The 15,060-nt window shown below is 40.9% G+C and overlaps 3 protein-coding genes across 6 annotated transcripts; 1 reads left to right on the top strand and 2 right to left on the bottom strand.

Moving 5' to 3' along the window:
- Positions 1-309: 309 nt before the first annotated feature.
- On the bottom strand, positions 310-6,766 carry LOC106950614 (sorting nexin-6). Its single transcript, XM_015037587.1, has 14 exons — positions 6,604-6,766; positions 6,289-6,402; positions 6,022-6,129; positions 5,407-5,467; positions 5,205-5,329; positions 4,598-4,681; positions 4,444-4,518; positions 4,325-4,355; positions 3,796-3,883; positions 2,830-2,869; positions 2,662-2,748; positions 2,497-2,586; positions 2,256-2,321; positions 310-2,128 (listed from the first exon to the last, which is right to left on the bottom strand). Exons 1-14 carry the CDS (start codon positions 6,607-6,609, stop codon positions 1,991-1,993), a joined length of 1,113 nt encoding a protein of 370 aa, XP_014893073.1. The 5' UTR covers positions 6,610-6,766; the 3' UTR covers positions 310-1,990.
- Positions 6,767-7,413: 647 nt separating this feature from the next.
- Positions 7,414-10,080, bottom strand: LOC106950615 (dnaJ homolog subfamily B member 9-like). 3 transcript variants are annotated; one of them, XM_015037589.1, is made up of 3 exons: positions 9,988-10,080; positions 9,577-9,829; positions 7,414-7,777 (listed from the first exon to the last, which is right to left on the bottom strand). In XM_015037589.1, the coding sequence occupies exons 2-3, from the start codon at positions 9,818-9,820 to the stop codon at positions 7,464-7,466; spliced, it is 558 nt and encodes a 185-aa protein (XP_014893075.1). In that variant the 5' UTR covers positions 9,821-9,829; positions 9,988-10,080; the 3' UTR covers positions 7,414-7,463. The 3 variants fall into 3 exon arrangements, with proteins under 3 accessions (XP_014893075.1, XP_014893077.1, XP_014893074.1); XM_015037591.1 differs by lacking the exon at positions 9,988-10,080 and having other exon boundaries at positions 9,577-9,661; positions 9,725-9,981; XM_015037588.1 differs by lacking the exon at positions 9,988-10,080 and having other exon boundaries at positions 9,577-9,981.
- Positions 10,081-10,118: 38 nt separating this feature from the next.
- On the top strand, positions 10,119-14,213 carry zc3h10 (zinc finger CCCH-type containing 10). Of its 2 annotated transcripts, none has more exons than XM_015037586.1 (3): positions 10,119-10,207; positions 11,484-12,775; positions 13,362-14,213. In XM_015037586.1, the coding sequence occupies exons 2-3, from the start codon at positions 11,639-11,641 to the stop codon at positions 13,872-13,874; spliced, it is 1,650 nt and encodes a 549-aa protein (XP_014893072.1). In that variant the 5' UTR covers positions 10,119-10,207; positions 11,484-11,638; the 3' UTR covers positions 13,875-14,213. The 2 variants fall into 2 exon arrangements, with proteins under 2 accessions (XP_014893072.1, XP_014893071.1); XM_015037585.1 differs by having other exon boundaries at positions 10,191-10,361.
- The last annotated feature ends 847 nt before the right edge of the window (positions 14,214-15,060 follow it).

Raw genomic sequence — 15,060 nt, 5'->3', positions numbered from 1 at the left:
CAGTGGATGCAGCCATGAGGTTTCTTTATGTCTGCCTCCCAGCCAGACTCACTTTACATCCCTCCTTGAACTGCCGGCCTGTTTGTGACATCCTGAAAGTGCTGCTGTCACCTCAGTCGGGGAACTGAACTGCATTTAAGTGAATTAGATAACATTGCCAGCAGCTACTAAAATAATTCTGTCAGAGGATAAAATGGACAAAGACTCACAGCTGACAGTCAGAGACCAAGGCACAGAAAGGCTCCTTCACAGCAACAGAATATGCTTTTACATCCATGTAGAAATATTAAACGGCATTTCTCAGATTCCTTGTGTGTTATCGGCAGCATTTAATTTCTCACAAGCAAACGTCTCCTTACTTTTTTTTTTAGGGTTTTGAAATATTATTCTTATAATTATTTATAAAACTCAATTTCAAACAACTTTATAGATAAACCACAAGCACAGATGCACATTAAAAAAGTAAAAACAAAAAAAAATATGCATCATTTTTCTTCCATTTTTAAATAATAAAATACTTCTCATTGTCAGCTTCTGGTTGTCGTTTGTTGGGTATGAATATTTTTTACAACCCACTGTTATTTATAACGCCAAGTTTTTCCAAGGCTTTAATCTAATATGTTAGGAATTATTTGGGCTTAAGAAACTCAAATAGCTTTCCCCGACTTGCAGATAATATTACAAGTTCATTACAAGCACAGCGGTTTATATTAAAAAGTAATAAAACTACAAGTCACTATAGCCAAAAAAAAAAAAAAAAAACCAGCAGCCAATTATGGAATCACAGCATACCCGCTCTTATTTTCGGGAATTTTTCACAGCATATTGTAACAATACAAAACAATGACATTAGTTTGTCCCACAGTAGGCTTCAAATCTTGTTCCCGAACTGTGCAGCAGCGCTTATTGTTTGTTTTTTCATGTCAGTGCTGCTCATGTTGCATTCTGAAAGTAGGATTAAAAAAAAAAGACTTCACAAAGATTCATGTTGAGTAAATATAGAATCACATCAATCTGCATGTCATAGTAAATAATTGCTGCTAACGAATGTTACGAACAAAGACTGAGGTCACCTTTCACAAACTCTTACTACTGCAGCATCAGCCACTAAATGAGATCTATAGGTGATTTAAATACAGCATCAACCTGTTTCCCTGCTCTCAGTGTTCTTTCTTTGGACTTTTGTCAAACATCCCCTCTGCTACCGCCACACATGAGAGCAGTCATCAATCTCTCGCTGACTCATTCCATTAAATATTAGCTTCTTCTTTTCTCACTCACCGGTTGGAGGAGGTTAGATGAAGCGCACAGCGACGCTCTGACTCGAATGTTTGGTCTAGAGCAGGTAGCACTCTCTTACGAGGTTATGCGCTGAAACTTCAGCAAAGCACAGCTTAATTTTGACCCAGATGTAAAAAAAAAAAAAAAGAAAGAAAAAGAAAGGGTATTTTACTAATATCAATAGCAGTGGAATTTAGCAGGTAGGGATGAAGCGACCTTGCAGCCACGTCCTTGCAGGAGTGGTCAAATAAACTGATTTATGACCCAGGAGTGGAGAGGAAAGCAGGTGCTTTAGGAATCAATTCATCACACTTTATTTTATGTTACCCCCCCCCACACACACACACACAGCTGATGTAGCACCTAGAAAGAAGCACAATACAATCTCAGCACATTCAAGCAGTGTTGTATAAAGCACACGTACAGATAATCAGTCTCAGAGCAGTCATTTTCATCTGAGTTTTATAGACGGTAGTGCGATTACATGTGGGATTTCGGTGCTAATTTGTAGAGTCTATTTACACAACCCCATGACGGGGCAAAGGGATAAAGTTAGGTAGAGACGACAGATGATCTTTAGGCAGCAGTAGTGCAGGTTCAGTGTAGAACATATGTCCAGTAATGCGTCAGACAAGTACGAGACATTAAATGACACACTGGTTATAACTCATAGTGGGTTTGGAGGCAGTCGTGGCACCAGCGAGGTCAATTAGGCCATCGCTTTGAAGGCTTGCAGGTGCTGGTTGAAAACGTCAGCACCTTCTTTGGCTGTCTGAAGCTGCTGCTCGCACCACTGAGTCAGACATTTCTGCACCATTCCCACCCGGTCCTGACTCAGATGGGCAATCTGCAAAGGGGAAAGGATGATAAATATGTTTCTTGACTGCTTAAATATCTAAATAATGTTTGTTACTAGCAAGGTGTTCACAGTTTTACTTCAGTATGGGTTCTGGTTTGATTATTTACTATTTTACCTCTTGCTTTGCAACTTTACAGATCTGCTCAAACTCTCCCTCTGCTGCTTTCTTCACCTCCTCCATCTGAAACACAACACCGTCAATATCACTCCATGCTCCATTGGAGGGTTTTTCCCCTCGTCTTGTAAGGCTGGATTACACAAGCAGGATGTTGCTGCCATCTGCTGTTCACCTTAAGGATGTGCATCTACCGCCATGATAATCCTGTCACGTATATAAAAAAGGCAAAGGCACTCACAGCGTTCTTCTTCACAGGTTTGGCCTTCTCTGCATTCTTGCGGGCGTTTTCCAGCTCCACCAGTTTGCAGGTTCTTCTGAAGAGCATCTCCTTCAGCCAGAACAATTTATTTCACACACATCAATACGATTCGGTGAGAGTCGACTCTACGACCAGAGAACTCACCTTTTCTGCCTCTTGGTACCGCGAGTCCAGGTCCAGGCCCAGTCCGAGAGTGTTCATGTCATTCACGGCGACGCTCATCATGTTTTTCTGTTCACACAGAAACGCATTGATTAGTCTGGTACTAACGCATTAAGCATGCTTCTACTGTTAAGACGACAAAGTAGCTACCTTTATAGAGTCGAATACTTCTGACAATTTCACACAAACCCTGCGAGCAGAAAGTGTGTTTAATGAACATGGCAGATTGTTTAAGAGGAAAATGCCTCACATCATATCGACGTGTCATAACAATTGTACTTTACTTTTGTTTTGTGTTAGATCAACGCATTTCATAATTTTGTCTTTGCATGTATGCAGTTGTGCTATATGCTTTTAATTTTTCAGATGACAGATTAAAGTTTGTGATACTGTTTTGTAACCTAACTCTGCTTTAAACTTTTCCATAACATCCCTGACCTGCATCTTTTGTTCCTCAGTCTGTCTTATGCTGTTTATTCAACATTTCACATTTTCCTCCCAATTATGGACCTACTGTTGGTTCGTCTCATAAAATCCAAATCAAATTCAAGAAATGTGTTGCTACTAGATAACAAACTATAAACTTGCTCCTGTGCGAAAGTGGGAGCTTTTATAGAGTTCGCAAGCAGCTGAAACTGATCCAGGCACCATCAGTGGACAATGGTTGGTTTATTTTAAAACCACAAAGCCCAGAAGTGGTTTTAGACAGTAATGTATGCAGCAGTTTTTCACTTTTGTAGAAATCTCCACAAAGCACCAGCTGCAGTCCCGTGTTTTATGAAGGCTGCATTTTATGCAGGATGTGAGCGTCTATCCCCAAAGCCAGGCTTTTACAAGCCTGTGATTTTACTATCTTATAAGATATAAGATTTTAAAAGATATGATGTGATTAGCAGTTCAGACATGTTGTTTACTGATAAACTGGCCTGCCTTTGGTTCGGCTCTCTAACTGTTGAAATAAAAGCAAAAACTAAAACAAAGGAACAAAGGAGAGATCTGAACATCAAGAAAGAACATAAACATATTCCCCTTTAAGTCACACTACAACTCGTGTATTTTATTAATATATACAGCGTTTCACTAACTGTAACTATAAGAAAACATGTGTTTTCTCACCTAGAAAAAGCCCTTTTTTCTGGATCCTCTCCGTTTTCAATACAGAGGTGCAGAGCAGCAGCAAAGTGCCCACAGGCCACAGCTATTTCTGCAAAGAAGTACAATGGATGCTAGTTGTTTACATTGTTTTCCTTTATTGTTCCTTTGCAGTTTCCGACAATGTAAGCACATCCTTTTGCTGCTAAAAGAGCACTCTGTTCTGAATGTTTCATAGCGCCCATGCGTCAGTTGCTTAGTTGTTGGGAATTTTTTTGGCACTGTTTTAACAACTGATTTAAAGTGAATTTCTTTTTCAAACTCGTAATGTCGGATTTGACTGGATTTGAGTATTCCAAGTAGTCTACTACTAAATAAACGGACTCACAATGGTTAGGTCCATGAGAAACTATAGAAATAAATTGTTTGTGTATATGACAAGAAAGTATTAAGGGACAAAATGCAGGCTGGAGATGTCGTAGGTGAATGTGTGGCTGATTGCATTAACTGGTGTTAAACATGTTGCTGCCGAGCATCCAAACAAGTCTCTTACTTTGCTCAGTCAGCACCACGTCGAGGAATTTCTGCAAAAAGAAAGGTCAAGTTAAAAGGAATAATGTTAGTAAGTGGGAGAAGGTAGGGAGAGGACGTCAAAGACAGAGATAAACTCACTTCCCCCGCCATCCTGGTATGTCCAGTAAGAACGAGGTTATGATCACGTTCCGTCTGAAAAAACTCATCTACGTCCTGCAGGCAGATTTTTAAAGCGTTTACACTTTCTACCACCTGTGCATGCCTTCCATCAGTACAAGTTAATGTTGCACACCTTATGTCCTTCTTTCCTCATTTCTCCCACAGCTTGACTCAGACGGTTGAAAATGTTTCTCCTGACTTTCTGTCTGCCTGGAGGCTGGACACATATAAGAGACCAAGGTATGTTCAAACAGACGTTCCAGTAAAACTGCTAACACTACCTGAACCACTCCACACAAGGCTGCACTCGGCCAGACAGGAAACAGATTCTGTTATTTTCTGTGCTAAAATATCAACGTCCAAATCTCGTCCTTCACCTGGTCATCAAACCCCCTAAAGCAAATCTTTCCCCTTTGGTTGAGTGAGCTGCTCCTTATAGCCATCCACCAGTCTCTAAAATCAATCTGGTCCTCTCCTCATTTTCAACTGTGAGATATTTCATGAGCTTCTTGCATGCGCAGGGTTACAAAGCAAAAGCTTAGCATTTTCTGAGAGTGCCACGTTGGTCACATGAGATTTTCCCCATTGAAACAACCTTGGTGACAGTTTAACCATTTAATGTGAGTTTGCCTCATATAAAGCTTCTACAGTGCACTCTATTAAAACCAGCATTGCTTGTCGGAGATCAAGTTTGACAGTCAAAAATGCAGACGGGTGTCGATGTGACTGTGGCCACTCACTTCAGTGCTTGTCAGGAAGACCTCCACAGCTTTGTTTTTGCTGAGTATGCTGTGAGCAGCAACCTGCCTGAGGAAAGTTTCCAGAGCTTTGCAGTACGGCTGCCACTCTCCTAAACCAAGAAAACCTGCAGGAAAACAACAGTTTGGAAATTCATTAAATGTATTTGCTCTTTTGTGCTTGGAGATGTTCGCGAGCACTTGCCGAGCTGTTTCATGGCCTTCGCAGATGCATTCACCTGAGGCCTCGCTGGGAGAGGGGGGAACTTAAAAACAAGAAAGAAATATCTCACTTATTCATGTTCACAGATTCTCCAATAAAAAGAAAAGCTAAGTGTAAGAGCGTTTAACACAAAAAAACCTGACATTATTTTTGCCAGAAAGCGTGAAGTCATGTGTATCGAAATAACATCAGTAGCATAACTTTTGATCATCACAAGCAGTACCCATGTTGAAAAATATGTTCTGAATTTTTTTTTGGAAGTTAACAATTTTATGAAGGTCTCCAGGTAATCCTTATAGCATACGCTGGGAAAAATAGGATATAACGAGACAGCAAATCAGACAAGTATTACTGATCATTTCAAATTTGTTTGTTTGCAATCATGACTTACAGAAAACTTTCCCAGCACGTCAACATATTATAATAAAAACTTAAGTTTTTAAAGACTAACTAACTGCGTAATTAGTATTTTACAGATGTTTGCAGGTTTGTCCTCATAACAGTTCCTTGATGCTGCGTTCAGGGACAAAAAGTAACTAGCAAATTCTGACTTTTGCAACTATAGATGCAGAATGAGTGAAAATAAAAAGCATTTACAATAACTCCTTGTATCCCGGGCACATCCTCCTGAGCGAACAGATGCTGCTGAAGCCATTCAAAGTCATCGTAGGTCCGGTCCACATGGTACTCTCCTGTCCCAGACAGCTTGAACCGACACCAGAGACCACAAGTCACTTCAGCAGTTAGTCCTTTTAACTTCACTTATCAAACCAATCAGCAGGTGCAGTTCATGCAAAAATAACAAAGAGCTGTTCAGCAGTCGTCTGAAGCCCATGCAATCTGAAATTATTTATCCGTTCCCACCTTTTGAGAAACGATTATAAAGGTAAGTGTGTCCCCGTCCTGCGAGACTTCTGTAACTTTGACGGTATGTCCATAGACGCTCAGAACAGAAGTCGCCTCGTTCACCTCTTCCTGCTTAAAAATAAAAGGATAAACTCAGGACTTGCAGTCCATCTCAGCCAAAACAAAATAAAAACCTACATTCAAGGTTTTTATTACAAAATAAATAAACTTACATTGCAGTGATTGTTGTTTGCATCAAGTAAAATGCTGTCACATAAAATGCTGTCACATGACACTCATAAGTTTCCAAAAACCAACTAATCCATTACTTACCATCATCTTCAAACCTTTAATTTATTCTTTAAGGCTCAATTTTTCCTCTGCTTTTGTATAAAGAAACTATTTTAATCTTCTTTCCTTGCACTACAAAAAGCACAAACACTAAGACGATCCTTTGTGTGCTTCTGTTTCAGTCCTCTGCTGCTGAGACGGCACAGGATATCCTCTGGGTCAAAGTGCACTCTGTCCTTGAGAGAAATGGAAAAAAAAAAAAAAGCAAAACTGTTGCAAATAAAAAAGTGCTGTTGCAGGGAAACAGATGAGTAAACGAAGTGTTAGTCTTTAACTCTGGACCGTTGGCACACCCACGCAGGAAAACTGCCCTAACGGCCCGCTCACTTATCTAGACGTCAGCTTTACAACATCTTAAGTCACTGAATTTACAATTTATCTTGCAACAGAAGCACAAAAGACGACTGCTTCCAAAAGACATGCAGCGCCGCTTCTAAAGTATTCCTGCTCGTTGATCCTTATGCATTTCATCACACTGCAACCACAAACTTCAATTAATTTTAGCATAATATTACCGGAACATGTGGTTTATTACTGTGAAGAGGATTGTAGGGTGGCTTTTTTTTCTCTTGCCATTCTACCATGAAGGCCAGATTTGTTGATCTTATCACATGTTTGTCAAGTCAACATCCTGTCTATTGAAAAGAAGAAATCTGCACCTCCTCCAGAGTTACCATGGCAGTTATCATGGCAGCTTTCCAAGTAAGGCTACTCTTCTTTCCACTTCACAACTGTGTGCCATTTTGTGCTGGTTTATCTGATAAATCTCAGCATAATGAAAACAGGATACAATTTGTTTGAAAACCTTTATTATAAATAAAAGAGTATGTTACAACTATAAATCAGTAGTAATGCTCCTCCTCATTTTCATCATCAAAGTAGAAGCTGAAGGTAGACTCTTCAGAACTGTAATGTCCGTCGTGAATGTACTCCTCTCCCTCTTCCTCTTCCTGGAAAAAGCTCCAGTGAATGTGTGGTTCGTCCATAAAGGCACCGTCATGGAAATCCTGGAAGAAGTCTGAGAAACTAAAGTGGAAGCTGGTCTCATCCTCATCCTCATCCTCATCCTCAAATGAGGCTTGGTTTTCCAAGAAGGCCTCATGACCCACGCTGTCGTACAGACGCCTTTTCTTCTTATCTGACAGCACAGCATAGGCTAGAGGAGAACAAAACACGGAAAATAAACGTGTTTTTAACTTCTATGACACATTCAAATTTTTATTTTTAAGATTACGAAACATTAGACCGAGGCATAACTAAATTTGACCACTGCTTAGCTTGCTGAGGCCAGCAGGGGGGGCTCAAGGGCAACAACTATGAAACAAAACATTTCGAGTTACATTTATTAAAAACTGAAGCTTTAGATTTGCGTCAAATGTTTAGCAATAGTATATTAAAAGGAATTCTAAATGAAAATGAATTTGGGGGATCTAAAAGAACTGAAAAAATATCTAATCATACAAGTGAAAGTATTCATAGCTTGATACTTAAGATAAAAGTCATAATTAGAGATGCACTGATCAAAATTTGGGGGAGTTTTGCGATCTTGAGTTTTTGTAAAGCTTTGAGCTGTCAATGCAGATTTTCAGACATGCCTGATTTCCAATTCACTTAATATAGTACGAGGAGAATATATTATCATTATATTCCCACCTTCTTGCCATGAATGGTCAGTAACTATTTGTATTATGAACCGAGGTGACCTCATCCTCTGTGTGTAAGAGCAGAATTGCTGTAAAGCAGGGTTTTGCTAATGTTTTAAATCAAAGACAAGATTTTTGAGTTCACAATTTAAACTAATCTTAAACTTGTATTTTGAATTTCAAACTGAAAGCTCGGTTTTTATGTTAACTACCGCATCTAGAACATCTAGACTGTTCCTTTAGCTCTGAGGTTTTCAAAAGGCTGCCAACAGTTCATGATAAACAGAGGCTGAAACCATAAAAGGACAAAAGAGAGTGACTTTGCTGTGCTACATTTAGACTTTCTGATATGAGCGCAATCTCTCTTATTCCTTAACAGTAACAACATGTGGTTGAAAGCACATTTCACCTCATGGCAGCTTTTATATTTCACTCATGTTGAAAAGGCTAAAATGTACATTACTTAACACAGCAACAACATCCATCCTGAATGGGTTTTTTTTTGGCAGTGTGACCAATAGCATGTCTGGTGCTTCAAGTGGCATTTCACCTGTTCACCACTGTAATTCCAAACATGCATCAGTTCATACCCTAGTGCTTTTCTATATTCTATTTTTAGACAACTTTAAGGAAGTGTGATTTTTTTTTTTTTTTTTTACTCCAATAGGACTAATAAGCAACAACTGGCTTAGACTTAATTTGGTTAAATCAGGAGTCATAAAAACAGGTATACATTCAATACCTGAATTTGTAGAAGATCCATGACCGTTTAATTACCATAGTTCATAAAAATACTTCACTGCAAGCAGAAATAAACTGATGTAATGGTTCCAGTATAGGTGTGAAATTGTTTTCTTACAGCATAAAGTGGATTTAGGCCTAAATGGAGTCATGTAGGTTTGAAATAGCTCTACAGGTCAAGGGGGGAATGGATCCAAAACTTGTGTTCATTGAACCAAAATAGGTCAGCAGCAATTTCTTATGACTTGTTGCTGATATAATCATATCTGCCGTTTGTTTCAGTTGGAGTCACATATCATGGACAATGTAACTGTAAGTGAATTGTTAGATAAAAAGACAAAATGTCTTTTGTTCCCAAACTGTCCTCTAGATAAGACTGGCAGAGGCAGACTGAATGAGCAAGTCAGAAATGACGTTGTTGCCACAATTCAAAAAAAATTATATGAAGTAGAAGTTGTGCCCCAAATTAAATTCTCACACACAATCGTTCTGCTCTGATACTTTTGCTGAAAAGGAGAAAACCATTACATATCATGACATCTAGATGCCAGTTTGTTGCAGCATCGTTTACCTTCTGCAATCTCCCTGAAAGTGGTTTCAGCTTGGGCGCTCTTGTTCTTATCAGGGTGGTACCTCACTGCCAGGCTGCGAAAAGACTTTTTTATCTGGGTGTCAGAGGCTGTCCGCTCAACATTCAGGGTGTCATAGAAACTTCTCACCGGCTCCGAGGCTGAGGCTTGCTGGTCTTCAGTCAGGCACAGGAGCAACAAGACCAAACAGGCTCGTATCCTGTGGAAAACACCTCGTCCTGCCATGTTGAACGCCTGATGGAGAAGCATGGAGAAGCTCGAAACAAAGTTTATCTAGGAGATTAGAGCGGGGGCTGTCCGGCTTTTTGACAGCTTAATTTCCATATGCATACAACGCTATCTAGGTTACGTATGAACAGCAGAAGCGGAGGATAACGGACGTTTTGACTCACCAGAAATGGCGTTTAAGAAGAGCTAAATCCAAGTAAAGTAGCGTCCAGCAGCTTCTAAACTCTATGAAAACATCTTGATATCAAACTAGTGCTATTTCCTTGTTAAAAGCGAGCACACCACAGCACAATTGCCTGACAGTTCACTAACCTACCGCTAGTGGCCAGTGAAAAACAACAAAAGTCTTCTTCGATGGTAGTTAAAGATGCATCAAGAGAGGAGGTAAACAGCACTCTTTGGTCAGGTTCTGAGGTATTTCTAAATACCTCTTGTTAATAGCACGCCTCTTGTTAATAGCGATATTATCGTTAAACTGGTCGCAGAGCTCTTGAACACCCTTTCTGACTGTAAACCATTCGGCTGCTATTTCCGTCTGGTAAGGAACTGTTAGCATTTAGCCAGTTAGCAAAGTTTGCTAGCGGTTAGCTCTGCAGCGAGGTCGCCCAAATCTTTTAAACCGTTTTAGTCCAGGATTTGATGGAATATATTGATGATTATTTACAGATAAAGACTACAGCAATTAAATCCACTTGCCATTTCCTGTTGTTTTACAGTATATTAACTTTTGACCATCATTAGCAAGTAACAACAGTGGTACGAACCATTTTCTGTGGTTTGTCACGTGTATTTAATCTAAAGTCTTATTTATTTGTATCGGTCTCTCGTCAGGTCATGCCTTGCAAATTAATAAACATAGCTTAAGCAACGGGCGCAATTTATATAGTTTTTAAATAAAACTGAAGCTGTTTAAATGTATGGGCTAGCATAAAGACACTTTCCCCAAGATTTCTAGAAGTTTTGAGAAATGCCTTATATCTTTTAGATTCTGGCTAATTGTTTAAGATTGGTTTTCTTAAAACCATGCTTAATTTACCTGAAGTCATAATGTGTATTACTAAATACACAGTTACATAATGTTAAATTAAGTTTACTCCAAAAATCATATGATTTGATTCTTGAGCAGATTATTAATCTGTTTTAATTCCAGGTTCAATAAAAATTTAAACAAACGTTACGTTAAATATTAACTACAATGTTTGCATTTTACAATATGCACTTTTTTTTAAAAGACAGGATACTTCTCTTTCACTATTCTAATAGTGAATATACACTATTTTTTATCATCCACCTTCACATACATTAACTTAAGCCATCCCCCTTTCTTAATCCAATTGAGGTGGTGACAACTATTCAAATTGCAATAAAAATTAATTGACATAATTGATGATATACATGATCTTTATATCACTTGAATGTTATTTTAAATCACTTTTGGATGAAATATGTTTTTACACAGCTACTTCTTTGATACTTTGCTTGGTAAACCTATTGTAACCACTTCTTTTCTGTACACTGGACAAACTGAAAATCAAACACATTCATTTAAACATCATGTTTGGGCCTGTAAAATTTTCTTTGGCATCTGTAACGTCAACATTTGTTGTGTCTGACTTCCAACTCTGTTTATTTAAATTATTTCTATAATCTTGTCTTGCAGATTAATGAGTACTGGATTGCATTACTCCAAAGGAGGAAAACAGAAGGAAGTCCATCATCTGTTGAACTGTGTTTGTGCACATTTGGCAGGTCACTTCAGTCAATCCCCTCCCACACACATGAGTCCAATTTTCTCTTGGAGCAGGGCCAAGCGCCATGCCTGACCGGGACAGTTCCTACCTGTCAGGTGGTGGTGGGAGTGGCGGTACTCTGGTTGAGGAAGGAGGACCTGGGTCTGGTTTGGTGGGGGGCTCGACGGACTGCAGAGGCGGTTCTGGGGGAGGTGTCGGTGGGAACATCTCTGGCTCAGCGGGCATGGGTGGAGGGGCGGCACCCGGAAACAGCAATGGTTTTGGGAATGGTGGAGGAGGGGGGCCAGGTGCGGGACTGGCTCTAGACGGTGTTTGCAGGGACTTCATCCGCAACGTCTGCAAGCGAGGGAAGCGCTGCCGCTTCAAACACCCAGACTTTAATGAAGTCCCAGACCTGGGCGTGCAAAAGAATGAGTTCATCTTCTGTCACGACTACCAGAACAAGGACTGCATGCGCTCCAACTGCCGCTTTGTGCACGGGTCCAAAGAGGATGAGGACTATTACAAAAAATCAGGAGAGCTGCCCCCCAGACTACGAGGGAAGGTCGCGGCGCGACTTGGCCTCTCCCTGATGGATCTGCCTCTCAGCCGAGGCGAGGTTCCGATCTGCAGAGACTTCCTTAAGGGGGAATGCCAGCGAGGAAACAAATGTAAATTCCGCCATGTCAAAAAAGACTACGAATATGAACCTTCAAGAGCTGGGGTGGGTGGGGTCGTGGGGCAGGGAGCCATCGGGATGGTGAACCCGGGCGGAGGGATGGGTGGAGGAGGAGGAGGCGTCTGTGGAGGAATCCAAGGGCTTGTTGGAGGTGGGGGTAACATGATGGGGACGGGCTGCCCCAGCCTGGGCAGCTGCAGAGATGCGGGTCTGTCTGGGGTGGGGGGCATGGGCGGAGGTGGAATGAGCGGTTGTCTGTCCATCGGTTCTTCGGGACAGCGGCGGTATGACAGAAGCTCCGTGTACGACCCGCTGCTCGAAAGCGGGCTGTTCGATGCCGGCTCTTTGGAGGCGTCTATGGATCACACTGCTCTGCAGCTGAAGAGGCGGCGGTTGGAGGGGCTTCGGCTGACCGATGGGAGCGGGGGAGGGCACTACGAGTTGGGGGTTCAAGCTGCACTGCCACCTCGTCCTCTGGAGTACAGATTCCTGGAGGAAGAAAATTCCCTGCTGAGGAAGAGAGTGGAAGAGTTGAAAAAACAGGTTAGATGAACTGATTTATATCACTTGAATGTTGTATAGCTTGAACTACAGGTTGGCACAGATCAGTGTTTTTTTGTTGCATTTAATTTGGGATTGTTCAATTTAGATTTTTTTTTTTTTTTTTTTACTATTTAGAATTTAAATCATTTAGAAATGCCCAGATGCCTAAAATAATACCCTTTTATTGAATATTCATGCAATTTTGATATTGCACAACTTGTGCAGAGTAATTTCAACTAGGTGAATGTTTTTTAGTATGTCATGGAAACAAAACCTAGAAAATAAATCTGGAATGTTTTAAAATGAGAACATCATGAGCAAATCTGTAAAAGGTGACATGAACGTTTCTCCTGAAGTGATTGGTAACGTGAAAAGAAATATATTGATTATAGAGATTTTAGAGCAGACCATTCAGAGTTACATAGGAATATATTTGCTGTTGAGGAGAACTGTCAGAAAAAGACAAAACATTTGCAAACCTCAGGGATAAATTCCTTAAAAAGTCTAAAGAAGGAACTTATTTGATCTTATGGTTGTACTGCTTTGATCACAGTATTTTCTAAGTCATGTTTTGTGTGTTCCTCAGGTCTCCAATCTCATTGCCACCAATGAGGTCCTCCTGGAGCAGAACGCCCAGTTTCGGAGCCAAGCCAAGGTGATGACTCTGTCCTCCACACCTGCTCCCACCGAGCAGAATCTGGCGCCCCCTGTGGGCGCAGTGAGCTCCTACAATCACAGCATCGCTCAGACCCACACCACCCTCAGCAGTGCCGGGATGCAGCCTCGGCCCGTCACTCAGCAAGACCTGGTGGCTCCCACCGGCGCCCCTGCTGCTCCGCCCACTAATGCGGCCCCACCCACCGCTCCCCCGCCGCACCTCAACCCGGAGATCACGCCGCTCTCGGCTGCCCTCGCGCAGACCATCGCTCAGGGAATGGCGCCGCCCGTTTCCATGGCCCAGGTGGCGGTATCCGTGGCACCGGTTGCCGTGTCCATGACCCAGCCTATACCTGGCATCACTATGAGCCACGCCACCACCCCCATGGTATCGTACCCCATCGCAAGTCAAAGCATGAGGATCACAACCCTGCCTCACTGAATACATGTTGAACCCTTCAGTCAGACTCTAGCGGCATAAAGGGGAATTTTTTTTTTTTTTTACATGAATGATCTTTTTTGTGTGTTTGTGTTTGGGACTAAAGTTATGAAAAAAAAAACCCAGGGAAATGTGAGATGTGGACACATTTATTTCCCAACAGGAAGACAATATGAAGAGTTATTTCTGTGTTGCATGGCAACATTATAAGTATCAGTTTTCTGCAGACTGAGAGATCTGTGAGCTGTCACAAAGTGGGATTTTCTCCCAGAGATGTCAACAACCTCAAAGTGTGAACTTTCTCTCAGTCTAGGAAGATTCCTGTTCCTCCATGTTTCCACACAGAGGAAAGCACTCTGTGTTTATATTTTTGTGGCTTGAACTGTTGTAAATTAATTTTGGTACTTTATAAAAAATCTTTAACAACCACTTAATGATGAGTGCTGTTTTATTTCTCTATGTTGATCATTTTTAATGCTTATAGACACTTTAATTTCTTTAATTGGTAAGTGCAGACAGCCAGGTCAGCTGTAGGCAGACGTGGTTTCAAATGGCAAATGCTTCCAACATCCTGTTGCCTCAGTTGTTTGGGTGGAGTCATGCTGTGTAAACTTAAACATAATCTTTTTCTTCAGGAGCTTGAGATCCGTCTCCCCTTCAAGCAGCTGTTACATTTATCCGTGTCCTCCGAGTGTCTTCATAACTACGGGAATTTGTGAGATCCATCAGATTCTGCAGACTTTGTAGGGTTTCACTTTGCTTTTGCGGATGAAATTGTATTTATAAATCTGCTTTAATCATTGCTCTAAAAGGGGATAAGCAGCTTTTCAGGATACCAAAAAAGCTCGAGTTCAAAGTGAACAAGTTTTTAAAAGCAGTAATGCACACTGAAAACACATTTAAATGTTACATCCACAGAGTTAAAAACAAATCTTAATAGTTGAGCTGGGAAATTTGTCATGCACACTTTGGATGGGGGCAGAAAGATTAGCAAGTAACAGCTGTTTTTTTTAACCACGGTTGCTTGTAAACACACTAAACTTGGCTCTTCCTTCCTGAATCGTCTCGTGTTTAGTGCCTGCTCACCAGATGTGACTGCCAAAGAGCAAATGAGTAAGTATGAGTTGTCATCTCCCTGTTTGGTTTTCTTAGATTGGGTAAACTACTCAACTGAAAAGGCATGTTTTTT

Source organism: Poecilia latipinna, unplaced genomic scaffold (genome assembly GCF_001443285.1).
Source record: "Poecilia latipinna isolate Pla-1442-1.1 unplaced genomic scaffold, P_latipinna-1.0 Scaffold411, whole genome shotgun sequence".
NCBI classification, from domain to species: Eukaryota; Metazoa; Chordata; class Actinopteri; order Cyprinodontiformes; family Poeciliidae; genus Poecilia; species Poecilia latipinna.
This window is presented reverse-complemented; position numbering and strand designations above follow the sequence as displayed.

Bases quoted from the DNA above. Each gene is read 5' to 3' on its own strand.
- LOC106950614 (XM_015037587.1), bottom strand. The intron at 4,356-4,443 runs GTGAGTTTATCT...TTCTTTTTGCAG, and splicing joins ATACCAGGATGGCGGGGGAA to AAATTCCTCGACGTGGTGCT. The intron at 2,129-2,255 runs GTAAAATAGTAA...TCCCCTTTGCAG, and splicing joins GTAAAGTTGCAAAGCAAGAG to ATTGCCCATCTGAGTCAGGA.
- LOC106950615 (XM_015037588.1), bottom strand. From the start codon at position 9,844: ATGCTTCTCCATCAGGCGTTCAACATGGCAGGACGAGGTGTTTTCCAC. The intron at 7,778-9,576 runs GTAAACGATGCT...GTTCTCCTCTAG, and splicing joins TTTCAGGGAGATTGCAGAAG to CCTATGCTGTGCTGTCAGAT.
- zc3h10 (XM_015037586.1), top strand. From the start codon at position 11,639: ATGCCTGACCGGGACAGTTCCTACCTGTCAGGTGGTGGTGGGAGTGGC. The intron at 12,776-13,361 runs GTTAGATGAACT...TGTGTTCCTCAG, and splicing joins TGGAAGAGTTGAAAAAACAG to GTCTCCAATCTCATTGCCAC.